Below are 24,169 nucleotides of genomic sequence, written 5' to 3' on the forward strand. Positions count from 1 at the left end.
CTTGTAACAAAAATGCCACCTGCATGACCAACATCAAACCAACTTGAAAATAATGAACTATTTTAACGAATCATATTAAATTTAATTCAATATTCAGAAAGATTTCAGCAAGGTACATTGTATATTTCCAATGCAAGATGATGTGGTTAAATGATCGGGATATTTCGGTCATTTCCGTTGCATTCCTGAATAGAGTTTTGGATCATGACGTAGTTTTTTAGAACAATATATATATATCAGATACAATCATTCTTACCTGTGATTCATCGTTGGTGTATATACTGAGGAGAGTAGGAGCTGTGTCAGTGTGACACACAATGTAATTCAGGGGGAAGGCACTGAGGGAGACTCTGTAATGTAAGGTAAGTAAACGTTTATATTTGATACATTTAAAACATGTTAAGCTCCAAAAGACAAAACTTGCATTACATGCTTCAATTCATTCAAATATGACACGGGTCATACCGTAATAATGTGTTTTGCAGCATTATTAATTACATTAATTAATATTAAGAAATTTGTTGAAATAATTGTGCCTCCCTTACCAGATTTTGGCATTTCTTTCGAACTATATTGAATACCTTCTATTGACTCCTTAGTATCAACACTTTCATTAGCATCACTATCAATACCTAGAAGGACTTAACAGCTCCATGATGCTGTTTAATTATTTTTACTCTTCTGTTTCTAACTCTCAATTCGTATTGAAAGGTGTAAATATCTTGTGTATCTTTTGAGCAAGCGCTGACAATTTCCCGTTTCGTCGAATTAAACAGATATTTACCCTAAAGAACTCTTGTCACATATTTGAATTAATTCTGACATGTAATCAATATTAATTTATGCGATAAGTACCATTTTCATACAAAAATAGTTCATTTGTCACAAACATATCTATAACGGATATGATGCTTATGATAAGAAACACAAATAATGTTTATTCCTGATAAGATCGACCTTAAGTGGAATAATACATTAATCTACATCTTAAACATAGCGTCACGGAGACATGCCCGTGTCAGAAATCTCCGTAAAACAAATTAATTATACAAGTAGAACCATTATAATAATATACATAAATGAAGGTGAATAAGTAAATATAAATAACGATGTCCTAATCTAATTTATATGACGTTAATACTAAAATGCAATGAAAGCAATGTATTGGTGGTATGATAATAATTGTTGAATAAACCTATTCTTTCAAAATGCAATTCGAAATGTTCTATATGTACAATAATTGTACTTGAGGTACAAAAACAACGGGTAAAATACCGAAATTATCAAAAATATAACTCAAAATTGATACAATGAGGGCAAAACTTGAACAAAAAAATATCTTCATTTGCAAAAACATAATGAAAAAGTATAAGGAGAATAAGACCATGCGTTCTGGAGAGTAAGCGTCGTCAATACAAACATACTTTGCAAATGCAGATTGAGTAACTTGAATATAATTGAATATAAATTAAGGCCACTTGAGAGTAAAAAAAAGACTTAACGTCTGTATCGACAAAAGGGTTCCATTCATGATCTACCTGCGATTTTAACTATAACATGTTACTTTTGCATGGAGTGACATTTCTTATCACAAAAAAACTATATTGCTTTAATTCCCCGGCTAACTTCTTGGTGTCATACTTTGCCCCTGACATCCCCGACAGGTCCTTGAAAAATGAAATAGCTTTGCGATGTTATTCAGTCCCTTTTTACATCTTATACTGTATCTGTAAATAAATTATTAGTCAAAGGCTAAGTGTCATAGGTACAAGCATAACATCAAAATATGTCCGCTAGATCTTTTATATAGCTTACACGTTAGCTATCTTTTTTCATTTATTTTTTTCATTTAAGAACAGAAACCATGTGTGAGAAGACAATATCATTGTTATACATTTTGTATATTCATATATATCAGAATAAATATGAATGTTCTCACTATGTTATTGCGTACAAGAATAAATTTACTGTCTGTGTCGCTAGGTTGTCTTTATGAGTATGTGATTAATTGTCTCAGGTAAGGTGTCTTATGTACAATCGGTATATTTCTGCACACTTCATTGTATGAAACCTTGACATACCTTTGTGACTTGTTTGTATGAGATATATTAATAAGAAAATTACAAGGATAACAATTTCTTGCATTTAAGGGGCGTCGATAACTCAGTCGGTTAGATATTTGGGCTTCGTCACCTCTGGTGGATATCAGAGGTTCTTAGCTCGACGCTCCCTACCAGAGACGATTTGTGTTTTTTGGGAAGTTGACAAACATACCAGTTTGTGTTTAATACTTGGGAAGGACACTTTATCCAAATTGTCCTGGATGGTATGCTATCAGTCTCTCGTATGTTGTTCAGTGAGATAAAACTGGCAGTTAAGTCTTACTAGTAAGGAATTATTTAAACTCATTTCAGAAATTGAGTTGTATATTCTCTCCATCGTGTAAGCAAGCGCTTATGCAAGTATTGGTGGAAGCCACTTCTCGTTATCTGACATGGGAATTAATGCATTTACCTTGCCGATGGCAGACGAAAATAAATAGTTGAATTCTGTATCACTAAAATGTTTCACGTTACAATTAAGATGAATTCAATATACAGCTGATCGCAATTGTATTGTAAACAAAACGTGTTTGTTAAGCCGATAACGCAACATGAAACGGTTCAGAATCGCGTATAAATTCAGATTTTTTTTTTTAAATATATTTGCGCTGTGCAGTATGAGCAACTTTAACATTTTCAAAAGATAATGTTATTAAGATGAGATCATGTCTAAGCATGCATTATAATATTTAATAAGAAAGTGCATTTAATAAATGTACGATTGAAATGCCGCATATGATATCTATCTACATACTTGTAACCAGACCACATCGCTAGTGATGTGTTTACATGTACACAAATAAGACTTATCAGTTATTTTATTGTTAAGATAATCCGTTTTATATTCAATTAGGATACATAATGTTGTAAACACAATCGAAATATTTAAAAAAAATCAATTAGTGTTGATATCTGTTTATAGGTTCTAGTGTTTAAAATTTATAGCTTTAAGGGTTGACACGTACAATTATATGCTATTTATGAACATGCTGTTGAATAAATTATAACCGCTACCGTCACGGAGGTCATAACTGTCACTTCAACGTAAAATGTTTTCTGTAACGTGACCAACTGTCCACAGCAGACGCGGTTTTGTAATTATCGTCATTGTTCTATCAAGGCCAAACAATCACTCTATCAAAACCAAATGATAATAAAAAAAAACTGTATTAAAAGTGTATGTATGTATCGAATGAAGAAATGCCTTAACCAGTATACTGAAATGATAAGAAACACCTCTACTTTTTAGTTATTAAGAAGTAAAATATACCTTATACATACCAAATTATACCACGGATCTACACAATTAAACATAACACTGTATAGTGAATAATGTGTATTTATATACGATATTCGTCATGAAACAAAAAATCATTGATGATTGTAATATTTGGCAAAAATGAATAAACAAATACAAAAAATAAATAAATAAATAAACAAATACAAAAAAAAAGTAAACAAATCAAGTAGATACTTTTTGGAGAAAATGAAAACAGTGTAGAGTTAATTAAAAAAAATAATAATTCAACAGAATTCACATCAATAAAGTAGAATGACATGAAAATACCTTACCGAAACCACTCTGACATCCAGTTTATACATTCGTTAATCAGTCTCTCTACATATTATTTTCAGAGACAGCCAAACGTAACTCAAGTCATACCAAAACACACACAAAACAAATCTTAACACCAAAGGAAACTACATGTCAGTAAGTATACTCCCAGCACTTTCTTTAAATCTGTGATATATTCATTTACTTACAAACACTATTTGTTTGTGCTGTTCATCCCCAGCTGTGCTGTTCATCCCCAGCTCCCTGCTTATATAGCTGGTATGGATGTCAGACAACATATTTAAGACATTGATGATTGGAGAATGGTATCTTACCAAATATGCATGTGGGTTGAATACTTGAAGAAAGGCTTTCTCTTAAACCTGTTCAACAACGACTCATTCTCACTTCGTACACCACTGCAACCTATAGTCTACACCGATGATATCATAATCAGTAAAAACACACACTTTGATAAATATGATGAAAATATCAACAAAAACTGACAGCAACTTACTTATACAATGATTAGCAGACAACTTCATGAAGACAAACTAATAAGAATCCCAAGGCATGGCATCAGGTTAAGGGGCCGCGGTGGCCGAGTGGTTAAGGTGTCCCGACACTTTAACACTAGCCCTCCACCTCTGGGTTGCGAGTTCGAAACCTACGTGGGGCAGTTGCCAGGTACTGACTGTAGGCCGGTGGTTTTTCTCCGGGTACACCGGCTTTCCTCCACCTTCAAAACCTGGCACGTCCTTGAATGACCCTGGCTGTTAATAGGACGTTAAGCAAAAACAAACAAACAAACAAAAAGCATCAGGTTAAAAAAAAACATTATAAAAAAATATGTATTTTCATGACCAAGAAAGTGATTTTTGTTTTAGGCTTTGAGCATAGTGTCATTGTAAGGTAAATAATTGACAATCTATGATTCAATGCTTTTTAGAAAAAAAAAATTGTCGGTGTGGAACCTGTTCGAAGAATAGATAGGATAAATACTACGGATATGAAGGGAGAGAGATGATTAATAGTTCGAGTGATACAGAGTAGTCGAAGAACAGTGGTTCGAGTAATCGGAGGCTATTCTACAAATAATATATAAGGACGTGGTCGGGACCAATTGAACAGTTTGACTATTAAGGAGTATTCGAGGAATGCGGGTTCGAGTAAGCAGGGTTTTATTTTAGTCATATTAACAAAGAAGATAAAGAAGTACTGAATGTCTGTCTGCGTCTACTGCTTTATAGAATAAGTTACAAGGAAGTGATGGACACAGTTGTGCAAGATGTTTACATTGTATGGCAGCTCCCCAGTAACTTGAGAAATTCAAAGACGATATTGCTATGATGAGCGGTAGACAAAACCTTTTGAATTATTATCTCAAATATAGTTTCCCGAAAGAACATTTATACATAATTATTATTTCTTAACATTATATGACAGAGTTTAATTAATTCGCTTTCAAAAACACCAACCATTTAAAATTCATTTAGAATAATGCTTTACAAAAATGACAATTTGCAACTTTATTGAAATGATATGTGTTATGTTACTGAATAACGAGAAAACAGCATGCATGAATGATAACCTGTGAATAAATTCACTTCTTGACCAATCTTTATATGCACCTATTGCATATGTTTAAAACAAAACTGCTGAGTGAAACAAAAGCCATCAAAGCAAAGTTTTAAAAGATGCAAATTGACGCAAGGTTTTCACAGGGAGGCATTTCGTTTCGATATACAATATTTGACGTGTTGGACGCTCAACAACCTCGGCTCTCATATTGAGAACGTTATATTTTCAAGGTTTAATCTTAAAGTAAGAGACGCTTACCCTATCCGAATTCAAAACCTTATAACCATGTATCGCAGTACTTTTGTAGAGTCCCTTGTTCTGAATAATTTGAATTAAAACTGTGGTTTTGTTTACATGCTGGGATTCTTGTTATTGTTTATACATTTATGGGTATATAGCAATCATTTCATCCCGGTCGCTAACCTACAGGGTATATTATAGGAATCCGCGTCAACATTTTTACTGTCCCATAATTAATTATGTATGCAGCTCTGGCATTATGCAAATGGCTATTGTACTTGAGGAACTTTTACGAACGCCAAAATTTAACAAATCTCTATTTTTGATGGTTGGATAACGTATTCGGAAACTCAAATTTGCAGTCTCGGATTTTTTTCATTTATTGTCTTATTATTATCACCACAACAAGCTTAAGTCGAAAGCCCCTTAACTAAATATCTATTTAGTAACGGATATTAATACTGGTTTATCTACTTCACTTTCATCATATAGTTGATGCACCGAACGTTTACTCGTAAGTGATGATAAGGGTCAAAAGGAGGAAACCAAGAGGGGATCAGAAAATAAAAATTTACTAATTTTTACCATCATGATGTCAAATGGAGGTACAATAACTCCATAATGCAATTAGGTAAATGGATTTTTAATGTCTGAATTATTACAAATTAATTTCGCTCAGTTATAATAACCAATTCATATAAAGATATTGAGGATCGTATATATAACTATGTCGTTTTTTGATACATATCTTTTGTTCTTTCGCTCTGATTGCTTTATTGTCTTTAGATGGTTTATACATCTGACGCTTAAGCTGAATACATTACGTTTCATGATGCATTGTGATGATTATTCTTCATCATTAAGTAAAATATTCAAAAATCAAATATAAGAAACAAGCATTATTGTTTTGTAGAAGTGGTTCCGTGATATTTTGAATACAATACTTACTGTCCTTTACATTCCTTGCCCATAACTTTTAAAACAAATGTCTGTCATGCCGAATTATAAATATAGAAAAATGCGTATGTGTCATATGCTCAGAATGCTCGCATGCATGATATATTAATCCCTTTATCGTTAAGATTCGTACAATGGGAATAAAAGGCAGAAAAAAAGACACATACATTTGAAATTGATTAAACACTTGTAAGATTTTTTTCTAACTGTTTAAAAGATAGATGGCTTTAGATGTTCGTGGTTCTCGCTGCCTTTGACAAGCATTTGCATGTATAATCAAATCTGAATCAATCTTCATTAATCTAATGACTAACCTAGGAGACAAACTGGTATTGTCTTCATCAAAGAGATGTAATCATTTTTATACAAGAAAAAACAATTTTGATATGTATCTGAACAGTCTTAATGGTAGACAGGAAGACACAGCTATAAACATAACTCACATTTTCATAATATTAATATGTGCTGCTGTGCATATTCAAACATCAGTTCATTCAAATTCTGCGATAGATGAGACTCATAATTAGCCTTTTCTAGATATAAGTCATCAAAATGGTATGGCCACCAAGAATCATATACGTGTCCAGTTGTTTTTAAACATAACTGTGTACGTACACATTAAGCGGTAAACTCTACAAACACGACTTCGGACATAAATTTCATCGATAGTTCTAAATTGTGCATGTTTCTGATGTCCGAACGTAAGGAATGTCCCTTAAATGAAATGGGGCCTCTTATTACTCAATATCTAAAAGATATATGCTTTTAGTACGAAATTGGGGTTTTTAGGGATGCTGAACACGTTGAAAACAGTTTCGAAAAGTGTGTCTGCCACCACGGTAATAAAATGTAAGTCTCTGATCAATCAAAATGTAGATATTGATATTTTGATGAAATTTGTAGGTGATTTTCATGATACTACAAATACAATGTTAACTTCCATTTTTTTTTATTTAAAAAAATAACCACAATTTTCAATTTTATTGGTTGAAATTATTTTTGATGTAGTATGATGCTTAAAGGTATTACGACTTACGGGACGGTATTATGGGTTGTTTAACACTTTATTATCAATTAAGGGGGTAGTTTAACGGACGTCTCTAACTGACCCACGTGTTCGTCATTGCTATGATTTGTGTAGATTCGGTTATGTACTTATATTTGAATATTAAATATGACCATACTAAATGGTAAAGACTGGCAAAATGTGCTGACTTGCATTTTGCTGCTATGACGTCATCATATTGTAATCAAACTTGTAACAATACGTTAGGTAGTGTTTCATTATAAATGGCTTAGGATATTACACAATGTTTATAGTACTGTCAAATATTTTGTGAGGTGACAATTAAACCAATTCCATCAAATTGAAGCTAAGCATCCTGAAGATGATTCACAATATATACACATTACGCCTATCAAATGTGTATATAACCATATCTAATTTTGAAACAGAGTTGAAATCTTTGAACGTTATTCATACATTAATATTCAATCTATATAGAATTCAAAATACTTTTTTTTTGTAAATGAAATTGAAATTTCGAATATATTTCACGTCCTGTATGTTGAAAAGTGTATCAGTCTGGCACTTGGATTGAGAATCTTCATGAAAGGTTGTAGATCTAGATATATTTTTCAAGCAACAATGACGAAACGTGAATTGGTTTCGTTTTGTGTAACTTTAAACTTTTGATAAATTTCACCCCTTACTGAACAACTATGTGTATTTGTTTATTTGAATGGCAATGTGTCAATTATACAAGTATGTGCCTGCGTATTGTACATTTTACCGGTCTCTATATTTGATTGAAAGGGTTGGTGTCAAATTTTAATTGTAGACCAAATTTTCACAAGTATAACTATCACTGAGATTTTCTAGTTCCCATCCATTCAATGAACCCGTGTGTCTGAAGTTGTACCAGTCTTCCTGTTTGAATGCTAATGTTGGTGTCAAGTTTGAATATTAGAGCAGATTAGCACACCTATCACTAAAATCAGACCGTTTCTTTATTATTTCTTTTGCCTCACACCTTACTAACCAATTCTGTGCCTGCGTATCTTATATCGTATCAGTCTATCTATTTGTGTGTGACGGTTGGTGTCAAGTAAGGTGTAAAAAGATATCAAGAAGAATGATACACTTTTATTTACCATAATTAAGACGTTGGAGATGGTATGTTGATTACTATTTACATAATGTTTTTTTCATTCGAAGAGACTATGAGAATTTATGACATATTGTAATGAAGTGATGACATGAAATCCATTCCATTTACATGTATTTATAAATATACAGTCTTGGTACATCCTGGTTAACAATTTATTGTAGCTTTTTATTTACACATCTGGATTACATAAAACATTTACTGTATAGAACGTGCTGTATTACTTAGGAGACAGCATCATCATTATCTAATGAAATATGCCGTTTAATCTGACAGTTTTATGTCTGAGAGGTGTAAATTATTTGAATAAAATTCAGATTGTGACTGCTTTTTCGTGAAATTTAATGACAAAATAAATGGATTTGAATTTTTGCAGGTTCCGAAAAAGAAACTTCATTAATATAGATGTAGTAGCAACAATGTTCTTCCTAATCACCAGTTTCGTAGTATATTTAAAGATAATCAGAACAAAACAAAAGCAAACAAAAACTGTAACAGAAGGAAATAAACTGACGTTTCGAAATACATTTCTGCATTTCCACCTTTTTGCCCTTTGTATCACTAAATTGCCCCTATCGTCACTAAAGAGTCCCGAACGGACAAAAAATCTGCACGACGAGATATTATTCTCATTATTCTTCATATGCTGAATTTATTACTGAAGTCATATAGTATTGTGTTACAAATTAAGGTGTTTATGAACAAAATTTCAACTCAGATTATATAAATATTCGTGTTTTCGATGACTAATACCATTTTAACAATCTCAATACACGTTTTGTGCAAGCCTAGTGCAATCTTGTCACGTTTGGAAAATTAAAGTCATCATGATTTATGCATAACTTTGCATAAAATACATATGTGTCAGAACGAAGGTTTACAATAGAATGACCTAACTAACTTGAGTATTATTTCACTTAATAGATAAGCCACAAACCACAAGCACGATTTTCAATATAGAATTGAAATATTACTGTTTAGCGAAGAATTACCAACTGATGAAATATTGCAAATTATTTTTATTGAAATGTAGACAGGATGAATATGAGGAGTACTAGCGATGATGTTTTTGGATTAATAGTGTTTGTTTGTTTGGTATATCGCCCCACAGCATTTTTACAAGCGGAGTTTCCTTGTAGCAGCTTGTGACTACCTGACTGTACAACATATGGAAAGACCGTCGCATTTTTTTAACGTGCAATTAGTTAAACTATCTTGCTACAACAGCACGAAACCGTTCGCAATTTAGACTTCCTGAAGGACCCAAACCTCCCTGGGTAGGAATCAAACACTTATCGTCTATCAAGTTTACATTGTTGAATTCTCTAATCTTATTATTTAATCTTTTTAGAGTTACGATTGTCTAATTGGCTATAAAACATTTAACAGTTTCCTCGCACTCCGAATAATGAAAAGTCTTAAGACCTCGTCATGAGATTTTTTGTCTGACAATAGAAACGGACGTTTTCGAAATCCTGCAAACATTTCTTTTACTGTTTATGTTTCCGAATCATATTTACACCAAACTGATGAATGTATGATATATGATATATGATTTAATGCTATTGTAGTCTTCAAACAATGGTTACAAAGTTTACTACTTTCCTTGTATATATTAACGCAGCGTCCTTAAAACATAAAATGAACTTAGGAAGAAATCGCTCAAGGACGGACTACTTTTTTCGATTGTAGTTGGGTACAAATCATATATTATATGCAAATTCAGCACATACGGAAATCCTTAACAACAGAGACCTAAGTTGAATTGTTTAAAATGGAATTATTATGTTAATTATAGATATTAAAAATATTATAAAGAAATAATCGTTAAATATAGAAATAAGATATATACAATGTATATGTTCCAACTATTTCAAAGAAAGCATGGAAGTCTTTCTGTAGTATTTTGCTTAGAGAGAAGTATAACTGATTATGTGTGTTGTTTATATAATTTCATCTAATACTTTGAAGGCAATAAAAATCATGTTTGGTAATAAATTACATGTACTATTTTAAATTCAACGCCAAAGCATCTCGTCAAATTGGCATTTTGTTGTCACCAAATGACACACAATCCTAGCTGTTGGTAACATTTATTATCGAATCATTCTGACGATGGTGCTTATACTGGACAGAAAGTTTAATATAATGAGACATGGTTACCCTTCCTTGGAATTCCCGAACTTTGAAGTGTGTTAAATGATTTAGGTGTATGGTAATTCGTCCTCTGTGATAGGGTTCTCAGTAGTAATGTAAGTAATGGCTGAATACAAACACTATTTCGGAATAATCAACTATACCGTATCCAAACACTAATAAGCCCCCTCCCCGGAAAATGCTCAGAAATAGAATCAAGAATTGAAATGTTACTTTATTCATCTGGGACAACCTTTAAATCATGTTTTAGATTACATGACAAAATTTTACGATTATATAACTTTTACATTCTTATGATACAGCTGTTGAATACTCTATACTACACATGTATATATTTTTCAACGTCTGGATAAAACCTTATCTAGACAACTCTAAATTCGCGAATTATTAGAGCCATAGACTCCACGTGATTCCTACAATTGAATATCGGTAACTGATAGATTAGCTGCCAATCATAGGTGTTGTTTTCGTACAAATGATCGCAAATGATCTGAATTGGCGATTGACTCTGCTCGCGTAATACCGCGAAAATAAAATTTCAAGCGAAATATAAGTGATTTGTAGTATCCATACATATAGCTAGATAGTTAGGTACGAATAACAGTTCTGTAATATAAAACATATCATTGTATACACTATACATTGTTATTGTCGTTTTGTTATATATGTCCTGGTATAATTAGAGGGTCATTAGCGAAGATTAGCAAAACACTTAATGATTGTTATCATGATGTAGAAAAACATTAATCATTTCTATTCCTAAATGACATTTTCTATCCAATTATGTTGACTGTCGTTTGAAAATCGTTAGTTTCGATATAAATGTAGGTAATATACTTGAAATTGCCAATTGAGAACTGACAAATTACGCATATTCCATATTGGTATTGTGTTCTGTGTTACGGAAGTAATCAAACGTGATTTGCATAACATATCTCCATTTATTTTCTTAATTTACGGCCTTTTTACACTTGATAGAAATAGAGGTTAAGTCAGTCATGTATTCATAATAAACCTTAGTTTGTCATACACAGGGAGTATGTTTATTAATGTTTTAGGCAAACATGACAATTTCAAATGCTAATTTCATCAAAAATGAATAAAACCCTGGATAGACAACAGGCATACAATACAGTCTTTTAAACTATACACTTCGCATCTTTTATGTAGTCTAACTGATGATAAAAAATAAACGTTTCTTGAATAAACTTATAAACTTCGATATTTATCAAGGAAAATGAATAAAAAGGGGTTTTTTAATCACCTCAATAATGACTTATTGTTTTGCCTTTGGAATAAAAACAAACCAATGCACCTAGACAACCGTTGGAATAATTTGAGGATAAACAGTAAAATTAAGGTCAAATTTAGTTTATATGATTAATAAGATTATTTTGTAAAAATAAAGCACTATTGTTTCAAATCCGTTATGAATTCCTTACTGTTGTTATGGCGACAAAAATGGTTGTTATGGATTAAAAATGTGTTACCAGGTCTATTGCTAGGCAATTAATTCATAATTCTTTGAAACTCGATATTTCATGAGTCCTTGTTTATCTGGTATCCTATTCCATGAAATCAATTATGAATGATGATACCAGAATGGCTGTTAATCCATCTCCTCGTTTATGTTCTGTTATATACTTTTCTATTTTATTCTGCAATTAAAAAAACCCATCACCACTTATCATAAAAACCTTAGTTTCTCATTCAGAACTCCAATGTCAATCACCGAGTCTTTCAGTATGATAGTTTTCAGTGCGTTTTTTTGTAAGAAGTCCATTACCACAGTTTTAAATGATATGTTTATTGACAGGTACATCCTAGCAGCACATAAATCATCAATATATATAGATATAATTTAATATCTAACTTATCTGCGATGACTTCAGCATATTTTTTTTATAATCTTAGTAAACCATATCTAGGTCAATGATATGTGACAATGACTTAAGTGTGTTTTCATGTTCACATGCGTATACAAGATACAGTGTAATACATACAAATGGCTATATGCTCGGATTGAATCTAGATTAAATGACATATCATCATTTTATGACAAAGGCAATACATGTCACAGTTAAAATGCTGTAGTTATCGGCGTTAACACGAAACACATTATACATATACATGCATTATGTTTTAAGTTAGTTACAAAATGCATAATTTATAGATATAGCAGTCCGACATGCTAATGGTAAAGTATTAAGGCACACAAATCTTGTCTTAAGTCTCTTGACGCCACAATAAGCCACATTAACCAATCAAGACGCGAGACAACTAGTTATAGCATGATTTTGCAAATCCAAGTGCTTCTGATGTCAGGTGGCTATTTATAGCAGACACCGGTTGGTCGGGTGGCACAGTGCCTTTCCCGGTCGTACGTGAAAAAAGTAGAGGGTCACCTGCCCGACCATATCGGTTTTCTCAAGGTACTCCGGTTTCCTTTTAACACATTAAGATTCCTCCTGCGCTTCCATCAAGGCCAACAAGCGTGATTGATATAAGTTGGAATAATATGTTTCAAATATTGTTTTCAAATAAATACAGTTGTTTATATCCCTTTGAAACTACAGGCATTCCAATAATTAGTATTGATCGGCTGATATCTCGCTAGCATAAAACATGCATAGTAAGACCCCATCTCACTGTAAAATTATATGAGTGATGTGTGACATTCAAGTTATTTACTATTAAATACACCCTTTTGCAAAACCCAGACTCCAAGACTAAGTCTGCCCATAACCCCATTTGGAAGCTATCATGAATATTTTAATTTTCATATTTTCCAAGCTACTTTTAGAACTGTTATTAAACAAGTTAATGCTTAAACCTTGTCGTCGGTTAGAACCTGAGATAAATCTTTTCTTTTGTTTTTCCTTAGTAATTGTTTCCTTAATTTTTGTTTTGTAAATCTGTGACTTTGTGACACATACACACATGCAGGCATTGAACAATGCCGTTGCACTAAATACCTTAATATTAGTACGAAAAGACCTTATAAATACATTCATTTAAAAATTATGCATATAATTATTTTTGTTTGATAGGTTTGATTAACCAACGAAGCAGTGATTGTGTTAAATGGAACACACATAAACCCAATATGGCAGTTAGTGAAAGGTTATTATATTACTGTTAACTGCATACAGAAAATGTTCACTCAATGCGTTTTGTCATTGTTTTTATTGAGCTTTTAAAGCGTCTCAAACAAAGCGAGGAGATATGATAAAAGTTTCCTTTTTGTTTTCATTAACTGCACTTTATACTCTTATATTTTGTTGTTGTCTTTCAGTATCAGAACTCCACGTGTTATGTATATTTATATTCTTTATTCTATAGATATACCCTTAGTATGAGGAAACATATAACCCTTGAAATAATATAAAAATAAAGATGATATATTTCGGTGTAATAGGTAATATAAATGTCTTGTGTCACAAATTCTATTTAAATTTTCATTCATCATGTCGTATACTGTACATTTACATACATTTGTGTTTTAAGGTAAGGTTCACCTGCGTGTTACTTTTACAATTGCGAAATTAAGCAAAACTTAAAGCAGTGAATACCTGCCCAAGACAACCAATGATCAGTTTCATTCGACGAAGTAAATTCATGCAAATATGACAACAACACATTGTTGATGCTAATTAGGCATGATGTATTAAAGCCATACTGGAAATGTACGGATAATGTTTCGCTATTTTGTTCGTCATTATTAATTATGCAGATCATTTATCATTAAGAAGCGCACGACTAGACGGTGTACAGTGTTGGGGATCAAGGGTCAGAGAGCATATTAATTGTATGCATTATCTTAGTAAAAACTATTTATAGTAAAAAGAGATTTTTTTTTTAACTTAATGATTATATAAGATTTAGGTTTCGGCATCCATGAGTCCCATGATGCAATTACGGAGATTGTTGTGGTGTAATTAGGGAGATCGTTGTAGAATGTTTGCTTTTCTAAGATAAACTCTGGGTTTTTTTCCAAAAAGGAAAAAATATTTAGAAAAAATAACAAACAAACAAATATGACATAAATCATCTTCCATTATCATGGCTATAATGTACTTCCACTTTGTACATGACAGGTTTGTTAATATCAGACCAGCAATTATTATGTCAAAAAAGGGGTTTAGGATTTTTAAAAGATATCTCAAAACATTCAATTTTGGTTACAATGTAAAGCGGAATTTAAGAAGTTTGATAATAAAAACGTAATCTAATTTGAGATAGTATCAAGGTTTCGTTATACGTTTCTTACTGGTGTCAGTAAGTTTTATAAGATTTCAGACATTTTGTTCATTAGTTGGAACGCTGCCAGTCTTTCTCATATCTAAAGACAACCTTCAATTTAATTCCATTTTATGTTTCAAACTCCACGAAAAAGGTTCCTTATTTTAAATGATTTCCTCCAGTATAATTCACCAGTATACAAAACATTGTCAATTATGACAACCAGATATTTGATAAATTATTAACTGAGAATACTTGCAAATTATAAACTAATTGTATATGAAATGTATGTGTCATTTGTGACGCCAGTTAAAACATGATTTAATTATCAGCTAAACCTAGTTTCCATATGTTGAAAATTTATTCACTCTTGACAGTTGTTATATTTCATAATATAAAAATGGGATAGATTCTTGCGTTTAATCATTTATTTGCAATTAGCGTTTTGAAATAGAACTGATACATAATCTCCAATTCCCTCATTTCCTTCACTTGAAAATAGTTATAATATTTGACACACGAAGACAGACGGAAAGATATGAGCAATTCAATTATGATTCTCTAGTTTGTCATTTAGAACTCTGACTGTTATGAAGCCTGACTCATTTATCAAAGATTTAATTTATTTTGCATAATAAGTATTAGCTGGTTAAATCATGCATACAAGGTACAAGTCCTTCATTTTTGCCTCGATATGAAATGATTTAACTTTTCTGCGTTTCTCGTTAGAACCTATAACGCAGTAAGAAGCATATTGGAGTAAAATAGGTTGATATATTATTGTTACAAGTGTACTTGTTATAAACCCGGTGTTGCCCCAAACAGCAGGGTAATTATAGATGTGTCAAAAATGTAAATTTGATATTTGCATTTTCATTGCTTTCTTAATTTACATTCAAATTTTCAGGTAATATGTAACTCCAAAATGAGCTCGAGGTTTATTTTCTAAATCATTTTATAAGGTATAAAAATTAACAAAATAGCATTCTGATACAGCAACAAACATATCAAAAATGGCAATTTCTGAATACAATGACATCGCTACTATACAAGTAGGATACCTTACGGACAAGAAAACAGCGTACACACTGTTTGTCATAGAAATTCATAAAATGACACCCATGGCTAGAAAATATCTCTAATAAACACCAACAAATGAAAAATTGTAATAACAGTGTCTTTAAAATCAAACCTATAAGTCTTAGACTTAGACGGAGTACGAAAGAGTTTCTTCATGATAGATAATTAAAATGGTGAAACACTCGTATGTTGCTTTTGGTGTTGTATTAAAACAGCATCCATTTGTTGTTTCCAATAGTAACGCTTTATCGCATATGGACTTGTAGCACCTGTTATTTCATTTAAGAGTTATTTAGTGTCATGCTTTGCAGACACATCATGCTGGTAGATATGTATTTAAACGCGCCTGTGGCAAGGTAAACTTTAGTGTTCCATGTCACAATCATCAGTCATACGTGGCAGATATTCATTAATTTGATGACATGACACTTGAAATGTGATGAGTTTAATATTTATAATTATAATTCCATGTGAATGAGTTCACACCGTTTACTATTTTAATGACGAAGCTACCATTAACATAACATATTACGCAGATTCGTGTAAACAACGGATTGATGCATTTTTGTTTGCATTGATCTATAAAAATGGTTTCATTAGAATTATACCAACAACTCTGTTCATAGCTAAAACAATTGCTGAACCCTAAATATTGTAATATATATTCAATAAATGTATATGTATGCATATGCGTAATACAGGTGAAGATAAATTTACTTCAATCCTTGAGCTTTTTAAGTTATCGCCCAGCTAAATTATCATGCTTGCTTATCTCCCCTTGTACTTTTACTCAGACATATTGTTGACATCAAAATATTAACAACAAAAAAACAACCCAAAAAACATAACCTAGGATTACACGGAGGGTGCCGTCTAAGGATTAGAACACTTCAAAATACAGAATATTCGGCTTTTTTCATTGTTCCTTATCAGGAGGTTTTATTTAAATCGATATTTTATTTATAATTCACCCACGCATGATGGTTTTCATAATACATGTTTAGATGTGCTTTAATCATAGTTTATCGCCTTTGACTATATGCATATTCGATAGGCCATTTCACGTTATTTAACTACCACATTTCAAACTTTGAGAACACGGCATTAACTTCGATTTATGAGAGATATCAGCGGTAACTGTTATCATATACATTCTACCTAATGAATACCAAGTTTAAATGATCCCTATAATCTCGTTTTATTTGATTTTAGTTTTCTAATAAAATCAGCTCGGTTTAAAAGAGTTTATCAGCATTACATACAATGTGTTTTGATTTTAAAAAAGACATGCAATTATTCTGAATCGGTGTCATTATTCATCAGAATTTAAATCTGACATGCAGGATAACGGCAATCCTCGGGCATCAAAAGTCCGTCTGCAGGGCTAACCAGTAAGCAATGATTTCTTATTAATTTAGTGATACATATAGGTGATACATAGCAAATGTTATATATGATCGATAGAGACATTCATCAAAAGTTAATTAATAATGTTATTGTGCAGGACATCTCACTAAGGCGTCGTAAATGTCATAGTGTTGCTTTGACAAGAAAAGTGAAAAATGAAAATAAAAACGCTTACTCACACAAAAAGTCAAATTTCATGCAAATACATCCAATGATTCATAGTTAGCTATTTATAAATAAATGTGCGAAATTAATATTTGGGGATGACATTTTAAACTTATCAACGACAACATACACTTTGCCCTTTTAATAAAAGGTATTGAAACACTAGTGGATTACATAAATCTTCCATTGCGTATATCGGTGTTTTTATTTGAGACTGAACGAAATGTATTCATTGATACAGTTCTACATTACAAGTATATGTAATGTAATATTGTCTTGTTATTTGTTTTCTCTATGAAATAATGCATTATGATGATATGTTATTTATTATTGTCACAAATGTATGCAAACTATATACTTTTCACGTTTCTCATTTATTTTCTACATGTTTTTAGAATGATGAAAAACACGTCAATCAAGTAATATTTCCTGGAGTAATTTGATCTAGTTTGTAACAAGCATTTTCATTGGGTTAGAAATGTATGATATCAGTCCATAACATAGGACAAAAAAGTGAATCAATAAAGTACACACCGTTTTTTGTGTGTTATACTTTCAAACCATAAAAATATAATCAAGGCAACCTTGAATAGTAACTATCTGTTATACCACTTTTTTCATTGGCCAAAAACTTAATCAAAATTGATTAATATCTTGTAAGGACAGGTCTTATGTACTCTCGTGATTTATTCAATTTTTTTTATATCACCCCATCATTGCTGTCCAGGCGTAAAATCAAAATCGTCTACGCTTATTTAGAGTTTTAAACTACGGATCTAAATGGATTGGACAAAGATACCAATAGGGCACATTTTTAAATATGAATTGAATATTACTTGAACTAACTGCCGAATAATGAATGCAACGATGTGCCTCTGCAGTATTTCAGCCTTCCGGTATTCTTCAATGATGCTAGTGTGCCAAAAAATAAAATTCAAGAAATGAGATCAGGAAAATGAAATAGGCCTAAATAAGTGTAAACAAAATAAAGAGATGTTCATTCACCACATAATTCAATAATTTTCTTAATCGTTGGATACTGGATAATTTAAAACGTTAATATTAATATTATATATATTTATATAACTAAGCAACACAAATGACGAAGGAAGACAACTTTTTGACTCGTGCCCTGACCGGGCCTCTAACTCACGATCTACGGCACCCAATCGCCAAGCCAGAAATACCCGCAGCTTATACCACTGCGCCTCATCGGCGTTCAAAAAGAACGTTTCAATGGCGCAGTGATGGTCGGCCCGATACCCTGACATGATCATTGTGGAAGTCGCCTATAAGATGATATGAATACCTGGATCGCAATGTATTTACATACATGGATATGAATTGTACATATATTATATATATTTATATATATATTAGTATTGGAATCGTTGCCCCTATACACAGGATTTTAATCAATCGTGGTATCCAGGGTAAGTTAAATTTTGTTGATAGCTTTGTGTATATTTTCAATATATATGATTGTCATATCTTTTTAAAATTAGTTTTTTTGCAGCAAACATGTTGGGATTTCATCTGATAGCCCTTTTGCTTACGTCATACATCCGTGTATCTATTCAACATGGTTTCCTCAGTTGGCCTCCGCAGAGGTCGTCACTATGGCGACATGGATTCGACTCGCCAATCAACTACAACGATAACGCCCTTTGGTGTGGTGGATTACCTGTAAGCATTAAAAGAATTCGTCATCAATGTCTTGTGTTCATCTAATATAAAAAAAAAAATCTGCTGTACTTTCGCATCCGGATTTCGATAATTGTTTTGACCTATTTGGAGTGTATCTATCGCCTACTATGTGTAAACACTTTATCATCACTAACGAGACAGCTGCATGATGAAATTAAATTTCATATTTTCGGCTCTACTGTATCCACTTCTAAATTTGTAATGAAACGCGTTAATAACTTGTGTGTCCTTTGCGCAATCCTTTGAATGCAGTGCAGTAAAAAGTGCAATTAGCACAATTAGAACTTGGTAAAATGCTTTTAGCGCATAAAGCGCGAAAATGATATTTCAGCTTAAATATGTAAAGTAATATGTAAAAAACCGCAGTGTGTGTTCAAACACATTTCTAAAAAAAAAATAACAAAGAACGTTTCGTGGAAATAAATGTAATCAAAAGATTTTGTTCGTTTTTGTAATCTTATAACAATGTCTTAGGTTATTCTGTTATGCATTCGATATACGTTTACTTGGGGATAATATGATTAATATTATTAGTCGATTTGAAATCTAATGCGATTTACTCACCTATTGTTGCATCGCATGAATATTCATAAAATGATACCTTAAACAGTTCTCTCTTCATTTTCTTCACAGTACTTCAAACAAGTAGGTCAAAAGTGCGGAACTTGTGGCGACTCCTATTACGGTCCTCACGAACACGAGGCTGGAGGTAAATATGGTCTGGGGATCATAGGTGCGCGGTATCCAGAAGGTACTACGTCGCTCCAGGTCACAGTTACCGTAAATGCCTATCACAAAGGATTCTTCGAGTTTAAGATTTGTTCTCACAATAACCCACTGGCACCTGTTCAGCAAGAATGTCTGGACCAGAGCCCTCTGAAAGTACGAGAGGCAAAAAAGGACAAAGATGGATTTAAGTATTACCCTCCAAAGGGCGGCGAGATTGAGCTGACTGTTGAACTTCCAAAAGGCATTCATTGTAGTCAATGTGTACTTCAGTGGAAATATAAAACAGGTAAAATATATGAATAAATAAAATGTTATCGTAATGATCATAACAAGATTACCGATCTTGCTTATAATATTTACATTATATCGGTCGATTAAGTAATATTCAGGTTATCCTAACTGATTCCTGACATTTATCGGGTATGGTATACACTTGTATATTTTATTTTATTTCCAAGTATCTTACACTTTCATTCAAATATGCACAAAGATTAGGTTTAGAAATATACCCATATGGTAACTATGAAAATTTGTCTGTCTACGTTGGTGAAAATCTTTCATTCTATAAAATTCAATACAAATCTTCGTGTGCTAATTTCCCATCTTGTCTGTTAAAGGAAATAGTTGGGGAAAGGATCGCGATGGAAATAGCTGCCTGGGCTGTGGAGCACAAGAACAGTTCCAAAACTGTGCTGATATAAGTATAGGATTTGACGCCCCACCTGAACAGCAAACGTTTGGTTTCACAAAAAGATCCGTTACGGTTCATATGGGGCACACCAAAAGTCCAAGAACTGTGAGTCCTGATCAAATAATGGATCATCCTAGAGATGCCAATACCAATACGTTATCTCCGAGTGCACAATACGTAGTCCATGGTCAAAATGTTGCAACGATCTCTCCTGCTCTTCCACCTCCGCCTCCGAAGGTTCCCGAGAAAATTGACATCAATGGCTTGACTCTCACGGGACAACTTCAAGATCTGCTTTCTCGACAAACACTGTCACTGACAAACCCACCCTCACCGCCATTATATATGACACAGTGGACGACTAACAGACCAAGCAAATTGGAACCACAAAGCAGGTCCCCGAAGCAAACGGGGAGTCATCAAAAAAAAAGAGGACATTCAAGCAACACAGATAACCTACAACAAAAAATCAACACACACGTTACTTCTGTGAGGAAATCGCGCTGGAGAAATGTCGCTGTTCATACAACGAAGAACACGGGGTCATTATTTGCCGATCATAACAACGCAGGAATGGTTATCAGCGCTCCTGGAACACCAGTCAAGTCCTTAACAGGAAAATCCCCTTCCAAGTATGAAGGTCCTACCGCTATACCAAGCAAAATTAAATCTGCGAATATGCTATTAAAAGCTTTAACTGCTGATAATAAAAACAAACCACACTTGAAAAGTAATGGCGTACGAAAGGCAAGAACGAAGCCAGTAAAAAAACTGACAAGAAAACAAAGACGAAGGGCTGAACGGCTTGCTAGAAAACAACGGCGAGAGGCTGCTAAAAAGGCTAAGAAGGCTGAAAGACTCGCTAGAAGAAGAAATTCACAATTATCAAGCAGGAGAAGATCAAGACGGAGGGAAATAAAAACGTCTTCCCCTAGAATGGCTGTTAGCAATCAAGATGCTTCACCGCAACCGGCTTCCAATAATGATGTCTCCAAGAAAAAGTCGGTTTCCTCTCACAATGAAAAACAGCATCCGTCACCAGTTATTGATGCAACCTCTCCTAAACTAAGTTCGAGCTCTAAAAAGGCAAAGCCAACGTCGTCTACTCTGAACAAGATTCTGGAGAAACTTAAAGAGAAGCTATTGGGTCGGTCATCTGAACATGTTCAGACGACGCTGCAAAGTACACAGACTGGTGGTTCCAGAGTGAGTTCATCCATCCATTATTCTACATCAAAGTTATCACCAGCCAGGTCTCAACAACGATATAGCCTTCCGCAGTCAACGATAAAGAATCAAGACCGATCCTTCTTACGATTAGTTGCAGGTTTGAAAAAGGCCATAAAAATGGCGGAAAAGTCTGCAGCTGGAGCTGATGTTATCAAATCCATGAAAGATCTGCTAAATGATGTTGCCAAGCGTAATCCCAACTTGGTTTGACAAGGGTCATACGCACATGGATATTACTTTTTTCTTTTGCAAACGGATGTGCAAAATCTTTCATCAATGGCATCAAAAAGTATTTATATCAAACGAACTTTTGACTGGACTGATGCTTTATTATTGATGCCAGTAATCTTGACATGATTACTAATAATATGCAAAAACATTCGATGAAGGTTGTTTTTATTATTCCATTTGATGATTTGAAAGATATGAAATGGGGGATGTGCTGTCAATTTCATTTTATTTTGAGATATCTATTTCTCATGATGTCATTTTATTCTATAAATGGTGAAACATAGAGTCTTAACGATACGTTACACGAACTCAAACACATGTACACATACAGTATACACATATTCATACACTCAATGAGATCCGGGAACATTTATAAAGTCACAAAGTGCTGTTTCTGTTCATAAAACCCCATATAATTTTTTTTTTTTAAAGTGTTGTATTTTTGTTTGGTTTTCTTCATTAAATGGCCAAAAATAGAACCTTCACAATAAGTCCTTTACATATTCACACCAAAAAGCACAAAGTAATTCTTTCAAATGACATCAGGGGAAAATTAGAGCATAGCTATGTTTATGTTGTGATTAAACCACCATATGAAAGTGATTTTAGAGTGAACTGATTTTTTTCGGTTTTCAATTAGCAAGACATGACGCAACATGACTTTATATATGTACAAAAAGATGAAGAATGCAGTAAAATGAAGTTATTTTCATGCATATTTTGGTCACCATGTTCTTATCAGTTAAGAATTAAAACACACATTTGGTATTTTTTGTTTCAGTACCCCAGTTCAGGAATGGGGTGTTGCCTTTCCATCTGTCGGAAACTAAGAGTAAAGTAGCTTGAAGAATTTTATAAAACATGGCAGTAACCATGCACAGGGAAAAGTTTCCATCTGAAAATTGGTGGATTTTTTTTTTTTTTTTTTTACATGTAGTATTTGGTTTTGGACTGAAAAATAAACACAGCTGGAAAATGCCTATATATTTCAATAGTAGAGCTTGGTTATTTTTATTTATTTGTTATTGTTTTGTTTTGTTTTCATTTTAATTTCATCAGAAGATATATAATTGCTACAAATTTAGTTTCTGAATAATAAGTTCTTAAATTAAATACCTATAACGAATGACACTAATTAAAAGTTAATTATCAATTTACTTATATTGCTTTTAAATTGGATATATTTAAGCAAGTGATTAATTGAAACATGATTTATTTCAATAGATGAGATAAGATTTATTTGACGCAGCAATTCATAATTGACCAAATTACCTATGTACCATTTATCTCCACTATAGTACTGCCTTTTGCATATTGCTTCAGAGAGAAGTCTGTACAAGAGCAGAAAAAGTACTGACTTACAATCAAGTCCACACAAGCATTTAAGTATCAAGGTACAATGTTTCTGCGAATAATATATCCAATGTATGTAGTACTGATAAATCTTATTCTCTATTCAGAGGATGATTAACTAGACCTATCTATGTATAAGTTTAGTATTCACGAATTAAATTAATTTTGAGGTAACCGTTTCTAGTCAGCTAAAAATAAAAATGTGATATTCTGGTATTACGTGTTGATGTCAATATTTAAGGAAAATGCGAAATATCTATCGTGTTGATTGTTCTAGAATTGATGAATATAATGTCTTTTAAATGACAATCTCAATCAAATATGAGTATATATGTGTATGTATACAGATTTATCCTGCAACTGCCACCGCATTGTCGGAATACACCCACCGTATATATTTTTGCTGTATACAGCACTGACGGAAAACAGCTGTATTTTGGAATCTTAGCACGTGCGTCAGTTCGACTGACCTATTTCAAAGTGAAACTACGTTTAAAAGGCGAACATATTTCTGTCATTTTGGACACCGTTTCACTTCAAAATGAGTATTTTTTGATGATTTTGTTTTTATTGT

At 32.7% G+C, this 24,169-nt stretch overlaps 1 protein-coding gene across 1 annotated transcript; it reads left to right on the forward strand.

The window, feature by feature from the left end:
* The first annotated feature begins 274 nt into the window (after positions 1-274).
* On the forward strand, positions 275-23,811 carry LOC117316793. Its single transcript, XM_033871566.1, has 4 exons — positions 275-362; positions 19,171-19,340; positions 19,995-20,376; positions 20,708-23,811. The coding sequence occupies exons 2-4, from the start codon at positions 19,176-19,178 to the stop codon at positions 22,219-22,221; spliced, it is 2,061 nt and encodes a 686-aa protein (XP_033727457.1). The 5' UTR covers positions 275-362; positions 19,171-19,175; the 3' UTR covers positions 22,222-23,811.
* Positions 23,812-24,169: the final 358 nt, after the last annotated feature.

This window comes from Pecten maximus, chromosome 18 (genome assembly GCF_902652985.1).
Source record: "Pecten maximus chromosome 18, xPecMax1.1, whole genome shotgun sequence".
NCBI lineage: Eukaryota > Metazoa > Mollusca > Bivalvia > Pectinida > Pectinidae > Pecten > Pecten maximus.